Source organism: Euwallacea similis, chromosome 23, assembly GCF_039881205.1.
Source record: "Euwallacea similis isolate ESF13 chromosome 23, ESF131.1, whole genome shotgun sequence".
Lineage (NCBI taxonomy): Eukaryota > Metazoa > Arthropoda > Insecta > Coleoptera > Curculionidae > Euwallacea > Euwallacea similis.
The window spans coordinates 2531544-2554068 of NC_089631.1; the positions used below are offsets into that span (position 1 = coordinate 2531544).

A 22525-nucleotide genomic window follows, 5' to 3' on the forward strand; every position below is an offset into this window, starting at 1 on the left:
CCTCTTCCATATCGGGTCATATCGGTCTTGTTAAACTTCTTTTCGCCCTTCATGTAATCGAGATAGTCTTCTTGATGACTTAGTGTGTCCCCATGTTTGATGTGTGTCCTTTGAAGTCGCGAGGCAACGCCACTATTCCTGTTTCCAATCGCTTTGTCTATGCTCTTCTGGTCCGGTATTGTGTTGTTACCAGTCCTAATGTATATTCCCAACAGAAATGTTTACTTTTTTCTTCGTCAATGGAAATTGTTCCTGCATATTTACGTTTTCTCTTGAAATGCTTCTGTTCGCTTTGTGGTATCCATACGTCTATGATCGTCCTTGCGTATTTGGCCCCTTCGTCTTGACTTTATATGGTTTTTTTTTGACGTGTTTACCCCAAGGACTGGTTTCTGGTGATGCAATAGGTCCGTTCCTTCAGCTGGCCCGAATCCAAACACTCCAGTTTTACTCACTCAACATCCATCCTTCTGTTTTCCGTGTCTGTTACCTCTCTCTCCCCTCCGGGGTTGGTTATCTGGGCGCAGAGGAAGAAGCATCCAGGAGTCATAACGTAAAGGGTGCGCATAGGTCTTTAACCCCCAAAGTATGCATAGGCAGGAAATTTTTAGACAATTGGAGTGGCTGCAAAATCACTTTCTGCAGGTGCTTAAGTGCTCCTGCTTCATCAGGATCCTTTTTCTGACTAAATCTAAATAATAAAATTTTTTATTATGTATAATATAACATTATAACTATTTCCGTTTCGCAGATTTTACTCCCTTTATGTTCGTTTCTGGTCTATGTTTTTTAACTTGCTGTCTATGACAACCTTTAATAAAATAGATCTGAAATATGAATCAAACCCATACTCGATAGCTTCTTTTCTGATTTATTTCTGTATTCCTTCAAGAGCGTGATACATCCGCAATTACCGCTGTATAACTCAATTAATACATAATAAATGGGATACAATAAAATTGATAAACCAACGGTTGTAGTTTAAACTTTAAATTATTAACACGACTATTAATGTTATTATTGTTATTAGTAGAAAAAGTAGAACAAAGAGAATATTTCAAATTACTTTTCCCATACTTGGGCGAGTTTAAATCAATAATCGAAGACCTATCCCATTAATAAATTAATAGCTTTTTTAAATGGTAATTTAAGCAGAAACTCCACAGCAAATATAAATAGCAACATCTCTCTAACCTTATTAATAAACGTATTTCATTCCTAATATTACCTTCATGCCTTTGGCTGGATCATTCATCCAGGTGATCATGAAAAGGCTAAAAGCGAGGCCAACAGTTACGAATCAGATGAAAATATTGGCTGTAGTTGGTTTGTCTGTCATGAGGTTTGGCTTATTATCTAATATTTCACTTTAACCGGTATTGTCGTCATCTGCCTACACTCGCATAATCAATTTCAAATTGTTTCGTGTTGCGCGTGCAAGTTCAAGTACAGGTAATTAGCATTCGGATGTAACCGACTCAAATCGAACGTATTTGGAGGGATTTCGAAGGCAAATGAAAGTTAAAATAATTGAATGGTGTTTCGAATTCAGTATTTCCTCATGTCCGCTGCGATTTATTTCCTGTTTATTTTCTTCTAGCTGAACACAGGGAAAAATACGTGCTTGAATATGTCCTATTGAGTGTCCTTGCATTCATACATTCGCAAAATTATATGTAGGTCTTTGAATTAAGATTATTTATTTGTTTTACAAAACGACAAAGTTTTATTTACTGTTACACATGGTCAACACATATGGAGTTGACATTTTCGTCTGTTTAAATTCTTATTTGCCACCACTGTTCGGTTCGACCTACGACTCAAACCTATGTTAAATGCTTCGAGACAAATAACTATCCTTTATAGTAGTATTTCGAGTAGGTTTAACGTCACGTTTCGTTTTTTTCTAATGCCAGCTTTCGTTTTTCTTTAAGCTTATATAATAAACAAAGATGACTATATGATACGGGGTAGGTGGTGCTAAATGGCATTTGATGACTTTCGCACAGCGGTGCCAAATGAGACTTTAAGTGGTAAAAAGCAATAATTTTTCTCATAATACATTCTTATATAATACCTACTGGTGTTCAAATATATTTTTCATAAACTTCACTAATTTAAAGCTCGTTCCTGCTTTTAAACAATCGACCTTTAATTATTTCAGTTTCAATCGCAGAGGTGTTTTTTTATTTTACAGTGAAAGGAGCAATCGAAAAATTGTTGCTAATTTGTGTGTAATTTGATCACCACTTGATGAGGCATTTGTGAACCTCTTGTAAACCTATTAGCTCTATACAGTATAGATCGTGGTGTTATGAATGCAATTCAATTACCCTGTTCATATAGGTTTCGAAGTAATTTTCAGCAAATGTACCTTCTTTTGAAATATGACGTGGGTGGATAATTTTAGGAAGTCGATAAGACCATTGACCTATTAAATGAGTTTTTCCTAATCCCCTTCACAAATAAACGAAATTTTATGGTGTTGAGTACATTATTTAAGTTTAAAATGCTTATGTTCCAAGGTTCATTGTGTAATCTCTAAAATACCCGAAAATTATCTGTTTAAATCCCTAGACATAGTTGCCGAAAATTGCGTCATCGAATATACCTGCTGCTCCAGTTTATATCTAAAAGGAGCCGGCAATAGCGCCACTGAAAGGGCCAATAGGAATAACTCTAGGAAGCACACCCCCATTAAGGGAAAATCGATTCATGACGATATTTGTGGCAAGTTGCCAAATTTGTGTATTGCTCTTTTTGCAATTATTAAACGTTTTCTATGAGGCGGTTGAGCATAATAACACGTCAGACTATCGTCATTTAATACAATCGTTTTCATATTAAATGGAGATTTGCATGCAAAGTTATTTACAATGCCGTTATGAGATCCATCCGTCGACAAATGGAGTTTTTAAATTTTAATGCGATGTTGCTCAAATGCTTGAAACATGAATAGGGGTTCTAATGTGCGGAGACTAAGCGAAATAAAATGAATGGAAAGTAGCACGTCACTTGAAACTGCTGCCACGTTGCCGTAAACTTCCAAACAGAAGAAACCGAAAAGAGTTCCCTTTATTCTTTTATTCTAATTTTCTCATTTTCATCAAAGTAATTTAAGTTGATTTACAGGACTAATTACTCACTCGACTAAGGAACAAAAACATTAATTCATGTTTCTGTAAAATCACATCTTTATTGCCATTTTTTTCGAATGTGATTGTACATCGAGTCAGTTTTAATAGGAATCACAAATATTTAGATTCACGTTCCCAATTTCTACATATTTTGTCTGTATTTATCATGTAATTACTATGAAAAAAACTTACTTCTACATTCAAAAGCCAGTTTCATTCTCCGGATTCAACTAGTTTTGTTATAAATAAAATTAAATCTAACGCGCCTTCAAAAATCTTTGTTTACACAAAAATTACAACTCTGTTTATGTTAGCTATTAATGTCGTACTATAAAGAGGTTGTGAGCTGGGTTGTATGCCGAATTAATAAAGATGATAATGTATTTTTTTTTTTTTTTGATATTAGCAATAAGAAACACCATTATTGGATGTATTAGGTGACTGTGAAGTTCGTTTTATCCCATTTTTTTCTAAAACATTTGAATAACAAGTTGATAATAACACCTATATGGTTAATTATTTACTTAGGCAACTTATCACACATTCCATTGATGCTTTAGTTATGGTTTCCATGGAAATGATTGTTAAACAAAACGTCACCGTTGATTTTAGGATTCAAGATGTGTGTGCCTGTGTATTTCGGATTGAATTCACGATGAATTTAGATAAGTTTATTATAATTTTATAGGCTAAAACTAAGTAGTTGAAAAATCGCATGTGCACCGCGGTTGTCGAGTATTTACAACTCTGATGTCTCGGGGGGGTACACTTGCCCCAATTTTAATTAAATTTTGCAGAGAAGAAGTTTAGACCTATTTTAGAATATTAATGTATATTTTACGTGTCATCTTCAAGCTTTAAGGAGTTATAAACATTTTTTCAATGAATATCATTACTGCAAAACATATAATCCATAGTTCCCTATAAAATATTCTCTTACTTATATGTTATTCATATATGGAAAAATTCCCTACTCTGATGCACAACGCATAATACTTGTTAAGTACAGAGGGAATGTTGATCTAATTTTCAATTGAAAATATATTTTTGATAGTATCATTTTTGAATATTCATTATATAAAGCCTTTTTTATTATGAGAAATTTTCTTCTGCGACCTGCGGTTATAAGCGGTCGAACATGGCGTGCACACTTTTATACAAATAATTATAACTTGTTAGAAACATAGTATCGAGCTTTGCTTTATACTATTCTATTGAGAAATGTTTTCTCTATAAAATGGTAAAAAAATTGAACGAGACAGCTGGAGGTGTGTAAAAATGAGGCCAAAAAAAGTGAAATTTTCAAAAAAAAACTAAAAGTAATATTTTTTCCGGACCTTATAATAGGTCGATGGCAAATTGAAAAAAGAACATTTCGCTTTTATTTTTGTTGTTCTATCTCATCTGGATCCAAAGTTATCGTCAAAAAACGAAAAATTGGCGAAACTTTCGGAGTAGTTTTCACCCCTTAAATCTTGAAGATGGCACGTAAAATATCTATCATTATTCTTAGATAAGTCTAAACTACTTCTTTGCAAAATTTTGTTAAAATCATGGGACACTTGGGTCCCTTCCGTTGTAAGACATCTTAGCGCTATGCGCTTCGGAGTTTAAACTTGATGTTCGAGTCATAACATAAATGCACAATTTCTTGAAATAGAATTGGAAAAAAAATCCTCTTGAATGCATTCTTATCACAGCCACCCCACACATCGAAACTCATTCAAATTATAGCATGTATAATTTATCAGTTCTTCACACAGAATCCTTTTTCAGCTGATGAAAATATTTAAAGCCATTCTTGGAGAAAAATTGTTCATTTTGCTGATGAAAGCCACCTTCTACGGACACTTTGTGGCTGGAGAGGACGAATTCAAGATCCGACCGAAACTCGAAAGACTACGATCATTCGGAGTGAAGCCAATTCTTGACTATTCTGTTGAGGAGGATATTACGCAGGAGGAGGCCGAGAAACGAGAAGTTGAGTAAGTGTTTCATTTTCGTCACAATTTTTTCTTTACCATTAACTCAGACATAAAATGTTCATACGTTAAAAATTTGTCAATTTCTTAATTCAAATAACATTTTAGAGCCTCAGTGCCCGCAGCCGGCGACCAACTTGAGGACGGCTCTTTGAAACAGTACCACGTAGATAAAAGCTTCGCAGATCGGCGTTTCAAAGTTCAGTCGGCCAGGACCTATTTCTACCTCAACGAGGCCACTTGTGAGAGGAACATGGAGACATTCATTAGATGTCTGGAGGCTATCGCAGGTATTAACTCTATTAATGGAATTTTCTATGCATTTAACCGTTTAGAGGCGTACAGTATTTCATGACATTTCTCCGAAGAAAAAGGGAATCAGAAATGGTGAAGGTCATAACTATTAATATATTCATTCGACAAGTCGCACTTGAATCAGATGCACTTTTATGTAACTAAACTGGATATAATTAGATGAGACATTTTCAGTTGCTTTATTTATAGGCGAGCCGCACTTTTGTCTCCTGCAAATGTTCAAAATCCTTTACGATAAGAATTTTTTCAGGCGGATCAAAGTCTCGTGTTTAAAAACCAATCAATTAGTGCTCTAGCTGCATTAAAATTTCATATAGAATATCGATTATATACTGTCCAGATCGAAAGTCGCTTCAAGTGCGTAGATTCTAAGAAGTGAATATTTATTGGTTTATGACGGAAATTTCCAAGGGCGTTTTCAGTGATAATCGCAGGTAGAGCAAATGCAACTTTCGAATTGTTGGCCAAAAACCCAATGGCAGAAGTTTCTCTGCCAAATGGTTATTGTTAATATCCAGTATCTACGCGTTATGTAATTTTTCAGTTTTCACGTATGTTTGTCTCATCGCGTAAAATTTAGACGGAGATTGAGCTTTGTTGGACCAGTTATTTGTTATTTCGTTTTAATATTTTCAAGGAATTTGGGTAAATAAAAATAAAAATATTTTTCAGTGTTTTGACCACACTAAGTATGGCCTTGCGTGAACCGTAAAAGGCAGTGTACATTCCTAAATAGAGTTCTAAAAGTCTCTTATTCTCTAATTATTTTTCAATTTTCTATATTTGATACGTACGTCCACTCCTCATCAGATTCCTTGCTTTCATCATTAAATATCTTGATAAATAATTCTGTTAAGATCTCCGTTGGACCAATGTTCATCGATATCAATCATTGACAAGTTGGTCGACTTAGACCATTTTTTAGTTTTTATATTCATGTTTACAAAATGGCTCTATGCAAAAATGATGTTTTTTCCATAGAATTTCATAGAATTTTCATATATTTGTGTATATGTGTCGACCGCAAGGAAAATGTTTAATTTCTGTGAAAAAGGCTTTTTGTGCAGCTCTATTGAATTTGGACCACCATGTACAAGTTTTATTGTAATTAAAAAATACTTATAGTTTGAGTAAATAAGTTTATTTCTGTGTTATCTGTGCGAGTGAAATTACTAAATTAGATATACCGAGTAACCACTTTTTTAAATGGGCTTGAATAATATATTGTGCATCAAAATTATCTATATAAATTGTATAATTATCTATATAACTGTATATATACACACATGTGTAAGTATATAGTTACTCACAAAATTGACCATACATAACGTAAAAGTTACTAAATCTGTTGCAAATAAATGTTTCTAAATTTTTTTAATCGTTTTAACGAACATACATCTGCAATAAATGGGTATAGAATGGAATATGCTACAAAAGAAATTACAAAGTAGTTTCAGTTCAAAAATAATAAGTAACAAATAATAATCAACCATAAATGTAGACACAAAGTTAACCGTACAAAACATGTGATTCATTTTTATAGCCTGTAAGAATTTATCAAAGCAAGTTTTTTGGCTCAATTCTGTTAACGACTGATAAGTTTAGTCATAACTCGTTCAGTTGAGTATACTGCATTAATTTTGGCAGATATTATAACTATGGCAAATAAAAGAACGTAAACTGATCTTGCGACACGTAAATTAGTAATAAAACTTTATTCTATAGGAAGCACAATGAGAAAAATTGCTGCATTAATAGGCAAGGCCCATTCCACAGTGCAATGGATTATAAACAAGTATCGCTATGAGGGATTAATACAAAATAAGCCTGAAAGAGGGCGAAAAAATTATTGTCTGAAAAGGATGAAAGATTCATTTTACGTGAAATGAGAATGAATCTGAAAAAAAGTGTTCTAAAATTAACGAAACAAATGTCCCAAAGAGTAAACAAGCTCATGTCAACTGAAATAGTGCGAAGAGTTCTCAGGAAAAGCAGTTACAACGGTAGAATAGCACGGATCAAAAATTAATGGACAGAAGCGCCTTGAATTCGCAAAAAAATATGTTAATGAACCTGTTGAATTCTGGAACACCGTGATTTTCACTGATGAAACAAAAATGAAATTATTCGGATCAGATGGGGGACAAATCGTATGGAGAAAACTAAACACCGAGCTTCATAATGAAACATCTTGTTAAAACAATCAAGCATGGAGGAGGATCTTTAATGTTATGGGGTGCTATGGGAAGTAGTGGTACAGGGAATCTGCACGAAATTAAAGGAATAATGGACTAAAATGTTTACTTTGATATTCTAAAAACCAATTTGAGACCTTCTGCCAAAAAATTGAACATGCCTAGAGTTTTTTATTTCCAACAGAACAACGATCCCAAGCACGCTGCTGTGATCACAAACCAATGGTTGATACATAATGTACCAAAATTATTGAATTCTCCGTCTCAATCGCCAGATCTCAACCCGATTGAGAATCTGTGGAGAATTTAAAAAAACGAGGTTCAAAACAGTAAATGCAGTAATCTAGAAGAACTCAGAAAAGCTGTCTTTACTGCATGGCAAAATATTTCTGCAGACTTTAACAACAAAGTTAGTGCAATCTATGCCACGTCGTTGACGGCTATAACTCAAGCTAAAGGAGGTGCTACAAAGTATTAACTTCTTCAAAATTATTAACGTAAATTAGTAATATATATACAGGGTGTTTCATAAATATACCGACAAACTTTCAGGGGTTGTAGAGCTTATAAAAACAAATATTTAGAACAAATAAAGTTAGATCCGAAATGGCTTCGTTTCCAAGATACAGAGTGTTTAATTCCTTTTTTTTAATATTTCAAAAACGGTTTGAGATGCGGACATGAAATTCGGGACATGCTATGGCGGGATAAATGTGCATGTTCTGGAGTATGCAGATCATTTCCACCTACACCAGTGGCGTCCGTGCGGCCATTCAATAGGATGTTTTTAATTAAAAAAATTACACGCCAATGACTTTTTTTTAATATGAATATTTTTTTCTTCGTATTCCATCAATTCTTAACAAAAAAGGCCTCTTAGTATTTTATTCACCAAGTGGCCGTTTTCGAGAAAAAAATAATTTCTAAATACACCGTTTGTCTTCATGTCTACTACCTCTATTAAAAGAAAATTACATTAATTTCTCCTTAAAAAAAATCACACACAAAACCTACACCGGTTTTTGCTAGGCACATGAATGAGAAATTATTTTTTCCTCAAAAACGGCCACGGGTTTTAGTAATATATATACAGGGTATTTCAAATTCGACCCTCACCATTGGGATTTCGGAAACTAGAAGAGATACGAAAAAGATTAAATGGGGGCAAAGTTGCGTAATCTAGCGCTTGATCGAATACCATTTTCAAAATTTTAATTTTCCGAGTACTTCCGAAGATATCCGAGAAAAACTAAAAATTGGAGAATCAATTTTTATTTTTTATAGCGTTATTTGACAAGGAAGGTTAAATCCATAAGCACATTTTCATTGCCACTTTTTCTCAGCTACACGATGACATATTCAGATTTGCCATCCGACGTTTCGTCTTTCGGCTACCATTATCAACTTTATTCTTTTTTATGGAGGCCATACTGAATTTTTCGACAGAAAAATAGTGCGTTTCATTCTGATTTCAATGATATAAAACTTCTTATAATTTACTTTTTTTAAAGCCGAAATATTTAAATAAAAAGACATATTACATAGTTGGCTTTGACTCTATCGAAAGATTTTCTTTTTGTTCGCGATATATGACAGAACTCCTTCAACGAGATTAGAGCGTGTGCAGATTTCCAATGAAAAAGAGCTTCAGAAATGTAGAGAAACGACACATGTTAAGACTTTATTACAAATTTGATAGGAACAGCACAAAAACAGTTCAAATGTATTTTGAGTTATATCCGGGAAGACAACAGCCGCATAGAACATTATTTAAAACTTTATTCTTGTTGACTTGCCACAATTTACTTGTAAATCCCAAAAAAACAACAATCAAAGTTTTCTTTTTTAAATTAAATCACAATTCATCTTATCCCGATCTGTTGCTTTATACCTTCATCCCACTTTCACTTATTAAATGTCAACTACACGACATGAACTGTCACTCACAAAAGGTCAGCTACACTAGTGACGTATATCATGAATCTTTGAAACAAAAGAACAACTAATTATCCTTGTGCGCGCGAGTTTTCCCTTTTATAAGAAAACACTGGCAGGAATTATTTTAAAGTTTTTAATGAAAAGATATACAGGGTGTCCCAGATCAAAGTGCAAATATTTTAACCATAGATTCTACTAATGAAATTAACAAATACGTATTTTTTGTTTTTGTCCAAAAGTCTGTCGTTTCAGCTCGAAAGTTCTTTGAATATGGGGCCTTATTTGGATAAAATAATTTATTTTGGAAATACCCTTTAACGGATTATTATGAAATTTGGTGTACCAACATTTTTTGATCGTACTAATTCAAAAATAAAAAAATTAAAATTACAGCTTTGGCATAATATAGGTATAAGGGCCGGAGTATGAGTATAGGGGTCCCTATTTATTTAACAGTTAAATGTTTTAATCAAGCGGATACATTACTTGGTTTTACCTTTCATTTAGAACCTTTTTTGTCTCTTGGTGATTTTTCGTAGAATGTGTCGCTTTCTCGTAGTAGTTACTTTAATGTATTTATTACATATCTTACTCGAGTTACATTGTGTCTGTCTAAAGTTATTTATTTTCATTATTTAAAACAAAATACCATAGAAACGAAGAATGAAATTGTACACTATAAAAATTGTTCAAAGTGACCACTTTTTAACTGCACAAGAGTTAAAAACTTACCCCATGTTTCACGTGCAGCTGTTAATCACTTGGAGATACGTCTTCATCAATGTATTGAACAACATGGTGGTCACTTTGAACAATTTTTATAGTGTACAATTTCATTCTTCGTTTCTATGGTATTTTGTTTTAAATAATGAAAATAAATAACTTTAGACAGACACAATGTAACTCGAGTAAGATATGTAATAAATACATTAAAGTAACTACTACGAGAAAGCGACACATTCTACGAAAAATCACCAAGAGACAAAAAAGGTTCTAAATGAAAGATAAAACCCAGTAATGTATCCGCTTGATTAAAACATTTAACTGTTAAATAAATAGGGGCCCCTATACTCATACTCCAGCCCTTATACCTATGTTATGCCAAAGCTGTAATTTTAATTTTTTTATTTTTGAATTAGTACGATCAAAAAATGTTGGTACACCAAATTTCATAATAATCCGTTAAAGGGTATTTCCAAAATAAATTATTTTATCCAAATAAGGCCCCATATTCAAAGAGCCTTCGAGCTGAAACGACAGACTTTTGGACAAAAACAAAAAATACGTATTTGTTAATTTCATTAGTAGAATCTATGGTTAAAATATTTGCACTTTGATCTGGGACACCCTGTATAATAATTGCTTAGTAATAAGGTCCTGACTCGGACACCTCGTTAAGATGGAATGAATGCAACTTGGGTTGAGCCTAAGGAGAGAAAAAATAAGAAAAACAAACAAGGAGGAGACAGTGCCCAATTTCGCCGGGTGAACCGAAATACACCCACGGTCTTAAATAATATCAATCAACAAACATTCAAAAATTTATGGGATTTGAAAAAATATACGAGAGCCGTAAGATCTATCGGTTCTAGAGTTTATACTTTTCCACCCCCCGTTGACATAATGATGTTAACCAGGATAATAATTACACGACTTAAATCTATGAACTAAGGCAACAATAGCTAGTTCGTGACGAGTTTACTCGCAGTCACCTTATACATTGTCTCGCACTAACACGGGCATACTAGCACTACCCTCCGTTGGCATTGATGGGAAGAGCGGCCAGCTTACGCACTGAGCGGGTGTACTCTCCCTGGTTGGTTCGGACAGTGGCTACACGAACAAGTCCATCTGGTCCTGGATGCAGTACTTCAACTCGCCCTAATCTCCACGTCATAGACGGCGCATTGTCTTCGGCGACAAGCACCAGGGTGCCTACGTCCAGCGATGGCGCGGGATGGAGCCATTTCGATCTTGATTGGAGCCTGAGAAATCACCTCCAAGCTTCAGCGTTTCCAAAAATGTTGCTTTAGTTTTTGGACCCGTTCCCAGCGATTTAATCGTGACTCAGGGATGTCCATTACGTCATGCTCCGGAAGAGATGTGAGGTTTTCTCCAATCAAGAAGTGGGCTGGGGTTAAGGCTTGAAAGTCGGACTGGTCGTTGGGTATAGGCGCTAACGGGCGGGAATTTATTACGGCTTCGATTTGAGCCATTAGTGTTACTGCCTCTTCAAACGTTACATTAGCATTCATAATAACCCTTTTTAGGTGATGTTTAGTTGATCTAACTAACCTCTCCCATAAACCTCCAAAATTGGGAGACCTAGGTGGTATGAACTTCCACGTTATATTATTTTGCGCCAAATGGGATTGAAAACCGCTATTATTGAAAATTTTGAAAATTGCAGCAAGGTGACGGTTAGCTCCAATAAAGGTTTTTGCGTTGTCGCAGTAGATATGAGAGACCAAACCCCGCCTAGAGCAAAACCTTTTGAGAGCATTCAAGAAACATTCCGTGGTTAAATCACTAACTACTTCTAAATGAATTGCTCTCGTTACGAGACATCCGAAAAGCGCGACCCAAGCCTTCGTTATCTTTGACTTTCGTTTACTCCGCGATTTAAGGGATATCGGACCAAAATAATCCAAACCGATCTTTCTAAACGGTCTACAAGGCACTAACCTTTCCTTTGGCAAATCACCCATTTTCTGTTCCAGCAAACGTGGAGATATACGAAAACATACAATACACGAGCGAATTATTTTTCTTACCTCGCTACGATCTCTCAGAGGCCAGTATTTTGCCCTCAATGAGGTCAAAGTTTGGGTGGCCCCTGCATGTAATAAACAAATGTGTTCTTTTCGTATAATTAGTTGCGTAAGATGATGTTTAACCGGTAATAGAATAGGAAATTTCTGGTCAAAATTGAACGAGGATTGGCGCAGCCTACCCCCAAGCCTAATCAATCCATTGTCATCGATAAAGGGGTCTAAACGAAGAAGCTTACTATTTTTTGGGCACGATTGACGATTTAGAAATGCTATCCGTTCATCGGAGAACTCGTGTGTTTGGACGATTTTAATGATGACGTTATGAGACTCGATAAGTTCTCGGGAGGTCAAAATGCCCGTACGTTTGTTACCTTTGTTCCTCTGATTGTATATAAATCTTAGACAGTAAGCTGTAACGCGTAGTAATTTCGTAAAGGATGAGAACATGGTCAGTAATGAAAAGTGAGAAGTGACTGAAGTTAATAAGACGTTTTTTCGTTTTTCAAGGAGTAAATCTAATCCCGTTGCTGTTTTGAAGTGTTTGCCGGGCCAGTTTGAAACCTGGATTGACAGGAATTCATGACCCTCCCAGTATAATCTGCAGTTCATCTTCTCGGAACCAGTGCCCCTTGAAATAATATCGGCTGGGTTTTCAACCCCTTCTATATGAAACCAACTATCTATACTGCTAAGAACTTGTATTTTGGATACCCGATTTGCCACAAATACCTGCCAACTATTAGCATTGGCATTCAGGTAGTAAAGCACGATCATGGAGTCGGTAAAGTAATATTTTCCATCAACGTTTAAACCTAACTCCCCGGAAACACGGTCCATCAATTCAGTTCCCAGTAGAGCTGCGGATAACTCTAATCGCGGCAGGGAAATCGTTTTGATGGGGCTGACCCGAGATTTGGTACAGATTAACTTAGTAGAAAAGGTATCGTTCCCAATTTTAGACCTAGCATATATCGCGGCTCCGTACGCACGGAGCGAAGCATCGCAGAACATCACCAGGTCGATTTTTGCATCCGAATTTAAAACTATTAATCGTGGAATGTTCACTTGGTTTAGACATTCAAGGTCTTTGACAAAAATGATCCAATCCTTGCGAATAGCCGGGGGAACTGGTTCATCCCATTCGAGCTTCAACGACCATAATCTTTGTATTAATATTTTACCCCGTATAATTACCGGGGAAATAATTCCTATGGGGTCATATATTTTCGCAATCGAACTGAGGATGGTTCTTTTCGAAATATTTTCTGTAGAGTGGTGCGACTGAATACGATAGTTGAATGTATCACTTGACGGATCCCACCACAAGCCGAGCACTTTGGCGGACTCTCCCTTGTTAAGATCTACCATTTTTCCCTGATTAGGTGAAGCATTGTTCGGGATAATTTGAGGAATATTACTATTCCATTTCGATAAACTACAACCCCCGCGGTCCACTATTTCAATCAATTGATCTCGTAATTTAACACCGTCGTCCACGTTATTTGACCCGCTTAAGATGTCATCCATGAATCGGTCCCTTATCAATACTCGACTTGCCACGGGAAATTCGTTTTCAGCCTCTGAGGCTAATTGCCGTACACAACGCATGGCTGTATACGGAGAATTCGTTAATCCAAACACAAGTCTAGTAAGCCTATATGTTTTAACGGGTTCATTCTCGTTGAATCGCCAAAACAATAGTTGAAAATTTGTATCATCGGGATTGATCTTTATCTGTAAAAACATTTTTCCCATATCGCATGATATCACTACTGGGTGAGTACGGAAACGTAGTAGAATCGCAAACGAATCGTTTTGTAGGTTTGGACCAGTCATTAAATTGTCATTGAGGCTTAAACCGTTACTCGACTTTGCCGAACCATCATAGACGATGCGGATTTTCGGACCGTTTACATCGTGTTTAACCCTGGAATACTGACACACGTAATTTTGACGTGTTAGCTTTAATTAAACCGTCGCTGCAAATCAGCAAAACACTGCAACACCTTATCGCTTATGAAGTGCTAGCACCACATATTTGTTGTTAAGGCCAAGACACTTTTAGTATAAAATTCATTGTCGTCTGGTGGCGGCAAGGGTTGATCGGTGTTGGTGTACGTCATTCTTACGTGTGTTTAGTATTAATGATTAAAAATGTGTATGTAAGTTTGATGTATAGTTATTGTTTCCGGCTATAAATCATGTCTCAAAAAATAAAATGTATTCAAAACGTAACTTAACTCAAAAAGAACTTGAAGATCTAATAAATCAAAGTGATTTTAGTGATATAAGTGACGTTGAGGAGGATCTTGCAATTGAAGAACCCTTTGATAGCAATGATAGCATTCAAGATCATGATTACGTTCCTGATGAAGTTGAAGAGGAAATATATAAAAAACTATCAGCAATTTGGACACCTTCTTCAACAGTTAAAGAGTCCAGCAAATCAATGGAGGCTAGTAGTAGTAAGAAAATAAAGATTACACCTAGTTTAGCAGCAAGTAAGAATACCCAAAAACCACCAAATGAAAAAAGCATTTTATCCGTCAAGAATGGTTATGAATGGTCCTCTTCTCCAGTAGGCAAAAATGGCAAGACTCCAGCTCGGAATGTTATATGTATATTCGACCAGGTCCAACAAATTTTGCCAAGAAAGCTATTTCGCCAAAAGATTGTTTTAATCTATTTTTTAATGATTATATCATGGGTGAAATTTTATTGCATACAAATGAAAAAATTTCTGAACTGCGAGAGAAGTACAAGTTCAAGAGTGCAACTATTTCAGACACAACACTACCTGAATTAAAAGCCTTACTTGGGTTATTATTTTTATCTGCTGCTCTTAAAAATAATCACCTGTCAGCTGATGAGTTGTTTGACATTAACTATTCAGGGAACAGATATAGAGCAACCATGAGCAAAGAGAGATTTAATTTCCTCATAAACGCTTTGCGTTTTGATGATCTTGTGACAAGAGAAAACCGTAAACAGGATAATAAGTTTGCTCCAATATCAAATATTTGGAATGCTTTCATTGCCAACTGTTCCCAAACTTACAAACCCAGTTCCTATGTTACCATCGACGAACAGCTTGTAGGTTTTCGTGGCCGACGCCCGTTCCGTATGTACATGCCAAATAAACCAAACAAATATGGCATAAAAATTGTAATGCTCTGCGATAACGCTACGAAATATGTCACAAATGCCAGCCCTTACCTAGGTAAATCTACGACAACTAGCGGAGTTGGATTAGCAAATCATTTTGTTGAAAGCCTAACGACTCCTTTACATGGCAGCAATCGTAATATAACAATGGATAATTGGTTTACGAGCGTTCCTCTTGCCAAAAAACTACTAAATCCTCCTTTCAAAATGACGATAATTGGTACGCTTCGGTCGAATAAACCAGAAATTCCACAAGAGTTATTGGGTAATAAGACTTGGCAACATGGTACAAGTATGTTTGCATTTGACCAAAAAATTACCCTAGTATCTTATAAACCTAAGAAAAACAAGACAGTTCTTCTGCTATCTACAATGCATTTTACTGATAGTTTGAATGAAGTTACTAAAAAACCCGAGATTATCTATGCATATAATTCAATAAAGGGAGCTGTGGATACCTTTGATCAAATGGCTCAAAATATTTGCTGCAACAGAAAGACCCGACGTTGGCCTCTCTGCATATTTTACAATATGATGAATATTGCATCCGTAAATAGTTACGTTATATATCATCATAACAAAACTAATCAAGAACAGACACCATTATCCCGGCTACAGTTTGTTTTGAAGCTCCATGAAGAATTGACCAGAGAGTGGCAGGAAATAAGGCTTCAAAACGTTACTACCCTACCAAGAAAATTGAGTGAGAGTATTTCCGAAATCCTCCAACTAGATCAACCGATTCAAAACCAAGAACATACACAAAATAAAGGAAAGAGAAGTTATTGCAGCCTGTGTCCAACAGTAAAGAAAAGAATGACGACTACATATTGTTATAAGTGCAATCGCGCTTTATGCGGAGAGCATCAAATAAAAATATGTGACGGGTGTATCTAATAATGTCATTCTTTTTGATAATGTGAAGAATAATTTTATCGTTGTTCATAAAAATAGTTAAATTTTTATAATCATTGTTGTTATTTTTCAAAAGTTCTAATTTCAGTTACGTTTTTTTTATATTTTATATTACTATATGCAATATTTAAATAATAAAAGACCTAAGTTTTGAAAAAATGCCTTTTACCAAAAAATTCGGCAATATAACCATCCATAACGGTCCATAACAGCAGATTTTGACACAGTACGTAAAATTTACGTGTCCTTAGTAACTACGTATGCTAAAATAACGTTAGTATTCTAGGGTTAAATACACCGGAATGCGGTAAATAAAAACGATTGAGCATATTCTCGATTTCGCGAGGATTTACCTCCTCTAAATAACCGCTTTCTAATAGATCACTTATCGCGTTTGAATAGGTTGTCTTAAAATCCTCAAACTTTCTGAACCTCCTCTATAGAGCAGTAAATCTTTTCAACGCATTTTTGTCTGAGTTGCCCAAATTGACACAGTTATCCTTAAAAGGCAGTTTTATAACAAATCGTTCATCACTTTGGTCGCGCTGGTAGGAGCCAATGAACTGATTCTCGCATTCATTTTCTTCCTTAGTCTAGCTGTTTGATGCGGGACTGACGTTTTCCTGGACCCAAAATCGTTCTGGCAAGTCGCTTAAATCACTCGTTTGATCGGTGGCTACATTACAAGGGGCGAACGTTTTACGTTTTGCTGCGAATGCACCCCCTACAATCCAGCCTAATAATGTTTTCGATAGATATAAACGGGGATTCGACAACTAAATCTTTTCGCTACATAAGAGCGTCCAGAAAACTTCCGCTCCTAACAGTAGTTCGATGGGTCCGTGCTTATTAAAGTGCGGATCGGCTAACTGCACATCTTTAGGAATCGCAAGGGCACCCTTATCGAACGACTCTGTAGGGAGGTTAGACGTTACTCGATCCAAAACGTAGCATTCTATTGACGTTTCAAAGTCTTGGTTAAATGATCTTATGACAATATTTGCTGATCTCGTGGTACTACTGCACGTATTGCTTATGCCCGATATACAGTTAGTCTCATGAGTATTCGTACTCTATTGCTTCTCTATTTTAAATTACTGTTATTAATTTACAATGAACGATTTGAAACTGGTACCATCACAAACCTACTTTCCAATTAAAGGGCTTTTAAACTCATATGTACTTTCTTGCAAATTCAAATGTTTATATGGCGAAAACGTAATTTTAAGGAAATAAGAACAAAATGAGGCTCACAAGAGTATTTGTACTGCAACTGTCTGTTATGGGTTAAATCAAGATGATAAGAAATTTAGCCTGTCTTAACTTGTTTGCGGCATAATACGAACGATTACCAATATAGACATATCGATTTGTTAGTCTTTAGGAGATACTAGTAAAAATGGGGAGAAAAAGTAGTGAAGTTTCATTAAGTGATAGGAAGTTAATTCTTAAATGGCACACTGAAGGTAAAAGTTATTTAGAAATTGCGAATTTAGTGGGCAGAAGTAAATCTACGGTACAATATGTTATAAAAAACGTTAAGTCAAGTGGAGATATTTGCAATAAACAACGTAAAGGAGGCCCGAAGAAACTTACTCCTTACGAGGAAAAAGCAGTTATTAAGGAAATAAAGAAGAATCCACAAATTAGTGGACCCAAGTTAGCAGTATTCGTCTTAAAATACTTCAAAAAAGAAGTATCAGCAGAAACATGTAGAAGAATTTTGAGAAAGAACGACTACAATGGGAGAATTGCCAGAAAGAAGCCATTTATTAATAAAAGGAATCGAATGAAACGTTTAGAATTTGCAAAAAAATATGTCGACAAGGATATTAATTTTTGGGAACAAGTAATTTTTACTGACGAAAGTAAATTCAATTTGTTCAATTCAGATGGACGAACAATGGTGTGGAGAAAATCAAATTCAGAGTACGAATTAAAAAATTTAAAAGGAACCGTAAAGCATGGAGGTGGTTCCGTCATGGTGTGGGGTTGTATGTCCGCAAATGGTGTTGGTGATTTGGTTTTTATTGAAGGAATCATGGACAAAACATATTACCTAAATATTTTACGGAATCACTTGGCATCAAGTGCTACAAAATTAGAGTTACAACATAATTATTATTTCCAGCAAGATAATGATCCAAAACACACGGCTCATATTGTGAAAGAATGGATCTTATATAATACGCCACATACCTTGGCAACACCACCCCAAAGTCCCGATATCAATCCTATAGAACATTTATGGTCAGAAATGAAAAGAAGATTAAAAAACTACGAAATTGATAGCAAAAAAACATTAAAAGTAAAACTTTTGGATATTTGGAATAAAATTGAACCAACATATACGAAAAAATTAGTTAGTAGTATGCCTAATCGGCTTAAAAGTTAATTAAAAAATTATAAAATCCCGGGGAGGTCCAACAAAATATTAAATAATAGAAAATAAACTGATCTTTTAGTATAGTTTTAGTAGGTACGAATACTCTTGTGGGTGTGATTTTGTTACTTATTATACTTAAAATTATATTTTGTTAATAATACTGTTTATCTTCAATAAAGTTTATAGGAATTGGGCTTTTTACACGCCCATAAAATATTTCTACTAAAAAAAAAATTGTTGAAAATTACTTATAAAAAAGTATTTTTATTTTTAAATCTGGAATCAATAGGGTACGAATACTCATGAGACTCACTGTAGTTACAGTGACTCGCATTAATATTCGGACACTATGGTATTTGTGGAAATATTAAGTTTTTTGCTAACTTATTATTAAGTAACAGTATTTATTGCGCAATCATTAGTTACAACCATGTTTCTAGTATATGTAAATACATTTTTGATCTTTGAAATTAAATTATATACAAAGATACTATCGAACAAAGAAAACAAGGCATAATTTTACTGTCGCAAAAATATTCGGACACATACCAGGAACATAATATTTGTGAGGAAAATTAATATAAACAAAAAACATATAAACAAATTAATACTTCGTATGATTGCCTTTATATTGTATAACTTGTTCTAGCCGTTTTGGCATGTTTTCAATTTTTTTTTTTTATGTAATCTTCAGGTATGCGATGCCATTCTTCAACTAATCGTTGTTTTAACTCGTTTTTGGAGTTGATTGGCTTACTATGGACTTTGCGGTCTAAAAATTCCCATAGATTTTCTATGGGGTTGAGATCAGGTGATTGTGCAGGAGGATTTAATACTTCAGGACAATTATATAATAAATACTCTTGGACTAAACGCGACTTATGTTTTGGATCGTTGTCCTGGTAAAATTTAAAATTGTCGCGTATACCTAATTTTTCAGCACTTTTTAGTAAATTTTGTTTTAAAAGATCCAAGTACATAACTTTATTTAAATTTCCTTCAATAAATACTAATTCGCCTACTCCTGCAGCTGAGATGCAGCCCCAAACCATTATACTCCCTCCGCCGTGTTTCACAGTAGGCCTGAGATTATTAATTTTTAGCTCTTCATTCTTTTTGCGCCATACCATTTTGCGATCATCGGATCCAAAAATGTTGAATTTTTTTTCGTCAGCAAATATAACGCTTTCCCAGTATGTTTTCTGTTTCACAACGAATTCATGAGCAAAGACGAGACGTTTCTTGCGATTGACTTCCGATATGTATGGCTTTCTTCGGGCTACTCTTCCGTTGTACCCGTCTTTTTTTAATAATCTCCGAATTGTGTCAGGATGCACTTTTTTGCTACTGTACTCTAGTAAATCAGCTGTCAATTTAGGAGCACTCAGTCCAGGGTTTATTTTAATTTGTTTAATAATTTTACGCCTTTCACGTTCATCAATAAGTTTCGGTCGTCCTTTTTGCGGAATTGATTCAATACGATCTTCTTGAACAAATCTTCTAATTATATCACCAACTGTACTTTTACTTACACTTAACAAATTACCGATTTCTCGATAAGATCTGCCTTTAGCGTGATGAAAAATAATTAATTGTCGTACGTCAAAAGAAATATTTTTGCCTTTTCGCCTCATAATATGAATTTTAGTAAGTTATAAGTTTGCCTTCAACGCTAACTTCTAACCTGAACTAACAAGAAAATTGAGTCTTGGATGCATCTCTAATCTTTTACGATCATAAAAAAGTCTGTATACGGTGTTTTTCTATTATTTTTTACCTGCATTGCACCGCACCGCATTCCGTGTCCGAATATTTTTGCGACAGTAAAATTATGCCTTGTTTTCTTTGTTCGATAATATCTTTGTATATAATTTAATTTCAAAGATCAAAAATGTATTTACATATACTAGAAACATGGTTGTAACTAATGATTGCACAATAAATACTGTTACTTAATAATAAGTTAGCAAAAAACTTAATATTTCCACAAATACCATAGTGTCCGAATATTAATGCGAGTCACTGTATATTCTGTTGTTTCGTTTTTAGATTTACCCGTTTGGCCATGTATTCCGATAATAAAGTTATTTGAGATCCCACATCTAGCAAAGCCCTGCATTCGTGATAATTACCTGCGGAATCCTTAATCCACACAACTGCTGTAGATAATACGTGCACCCTCGAAGGTGATCCACCATAATTTGAGTTGAGATTTGGTGACTGCTCAACTGGTGGCTTAAGTGCATGAATTAGCGTATGATGCTGACGTGATTGACAAGTCAGGCAACCTGAGGCCTTGCAATCAGGTAGCTTATAGTTGGATCTTAGACAATTCAGGCGAAGGTTTCGTTTTTTCCCTTCGATTATACGCTCGTTAACGCCCAAACTCAAAAAATTCTCACATTGGTTGATGAGATGGTCCCCTTTGCAGAAATAACAAGAGACCCTCGAGAGCGATGCCATATTAGAAATACGATTAAAGGTGACTCTTTTATGGTTGTTAGAGGATTGATTATTCGATTTATCATTCAATTTTGGCTTCATATTTTGATTGAGTGATTCAAGAACGTTTCGCTTTCTTTCGAAAAATTCCATTAGTTGCGCTAATGTAACTGGATTTACGTCCAAGGTATTTTCAAATTCTCTCCTCGTCTGATAATCTAGCTTATTTAATACTACCATAACCAGGATCGCATCCCAGTTATCTACCGGTACGTTAAGCACTCTTAAAGCGGTTGAATTATTGGTTATGTCTTCAATCAGCTTTTGCAATGTTTCTGACGAGCATTTATTTAACTCTGGAGAGCTTAGAATAGCTTGGACGTGTCCTTGTATAATTAACCGCATATTTTTGTAACGTTTCTGGAGAATTGACCAAGCCGATTGATAGTTATCGCTTGATACTGATAAGGTTTCAACGGCGCGTGCAGCCTCATTCTTTAGACATGATTTTAGGTAGTGAAACTTTTGACAGTTATCCAATGAATTATTATTATGTACCAGACTTTGAAACGTGTCATAGAAAGGTAGCCATTCGGTATGTTTTCCCGCGAAAAATGGTAAATTTATTACTGGTAATTTTATATTTAGTTGAGTCGCCAACGGAAGGGATCCCGACTGGCTAGTAGCGGCGATGGGGGGGGAGTGCTCAAGAAAAGATTGTAATGCGCTTAAAGTCTTATACCATAGCTCATCGAATGCATTCGCCTCAGAAAGATCGATTTTGGAATCATTTGAGGTCCCATCTGCCGAAGCTGATGTACTCTCACACAGTGTACAGCACATAATATCTACGCTTACTTTTTCGAATTCTTGATGAATTCTATGCATCTCTGCGATTCGATTTTCAACTTCGTTGGTATCAGAACCTACCATTAATTGTTTTACAAATGTCTCGTATTTGTCAATTTAGACTTAAGGCGATTCTTTATAATCAACAGTCTCTTCAGATCTGCCAGCGACATTTTGCGATACGTTAGTCAATTGAAGCGGAAGATAATGAACGCTATGTAACACTGAAGAGATATGACTTTGGTTAAGGGATCAATGAAGATAGGAAGCCCACTTACCAGGTGATGATTCGTTGGGGGGTAGGGAGTCTCCCACATTGAGTATAGTGCTGTTACGGATCCGTCGTTGCAATGCTGTGATCTTCACTTTAGACTTCGTTGTCACGATACACTTGCAGTTTTTCTTAGCATTCGCGTTTAAGATTTCG

General features: G+C 35.3%; 2 protein-coding genes across 3 annotated transcripts in view; both read left to right on the forward strand.

The window, feature by feature from the left end:
• Positions 1-22525, forward strand: part of slgA (proline dehydrogenase slgA) — a 41190-nt gene that overhangs the window by 6069 nt on the left and 12596 nt on the right. For both annotated transcript variants that reach the window (XM_066401835.1, XM_066401836.1), the window contains exons 2-3: positions 4914-5122; positions 5228-5409. In XM_066401835.1, coding sequence (XP_066257932.1) covers positions 4914-5122; positions 5228-5409 — 391 coding nt within the window. The remainder of the gene's footprint in view (positions 1-4913; positions 5123-5227; positions 5410-22525) is intronic.
• Positions 15465-16403, forward strand: LOC136416500 (piggyBac transposable element-derived protein 4-like). The gene has a single exon (XM_066401696.1). It carries the CDS (start codon positions 15465-15467, stop codon positions 16401-16403), a length of 939 nt encoding a protein of 312 aa, XP_066257793.1.

Coding starts and splice junctions, on each gene's coding strand:
- LOC136416500 (XM_066401696.1), top strand. CDS start 15,465: ATGTACATGCCAAATAAACCAAACAAATATGGCATAAAAATTGTAATG.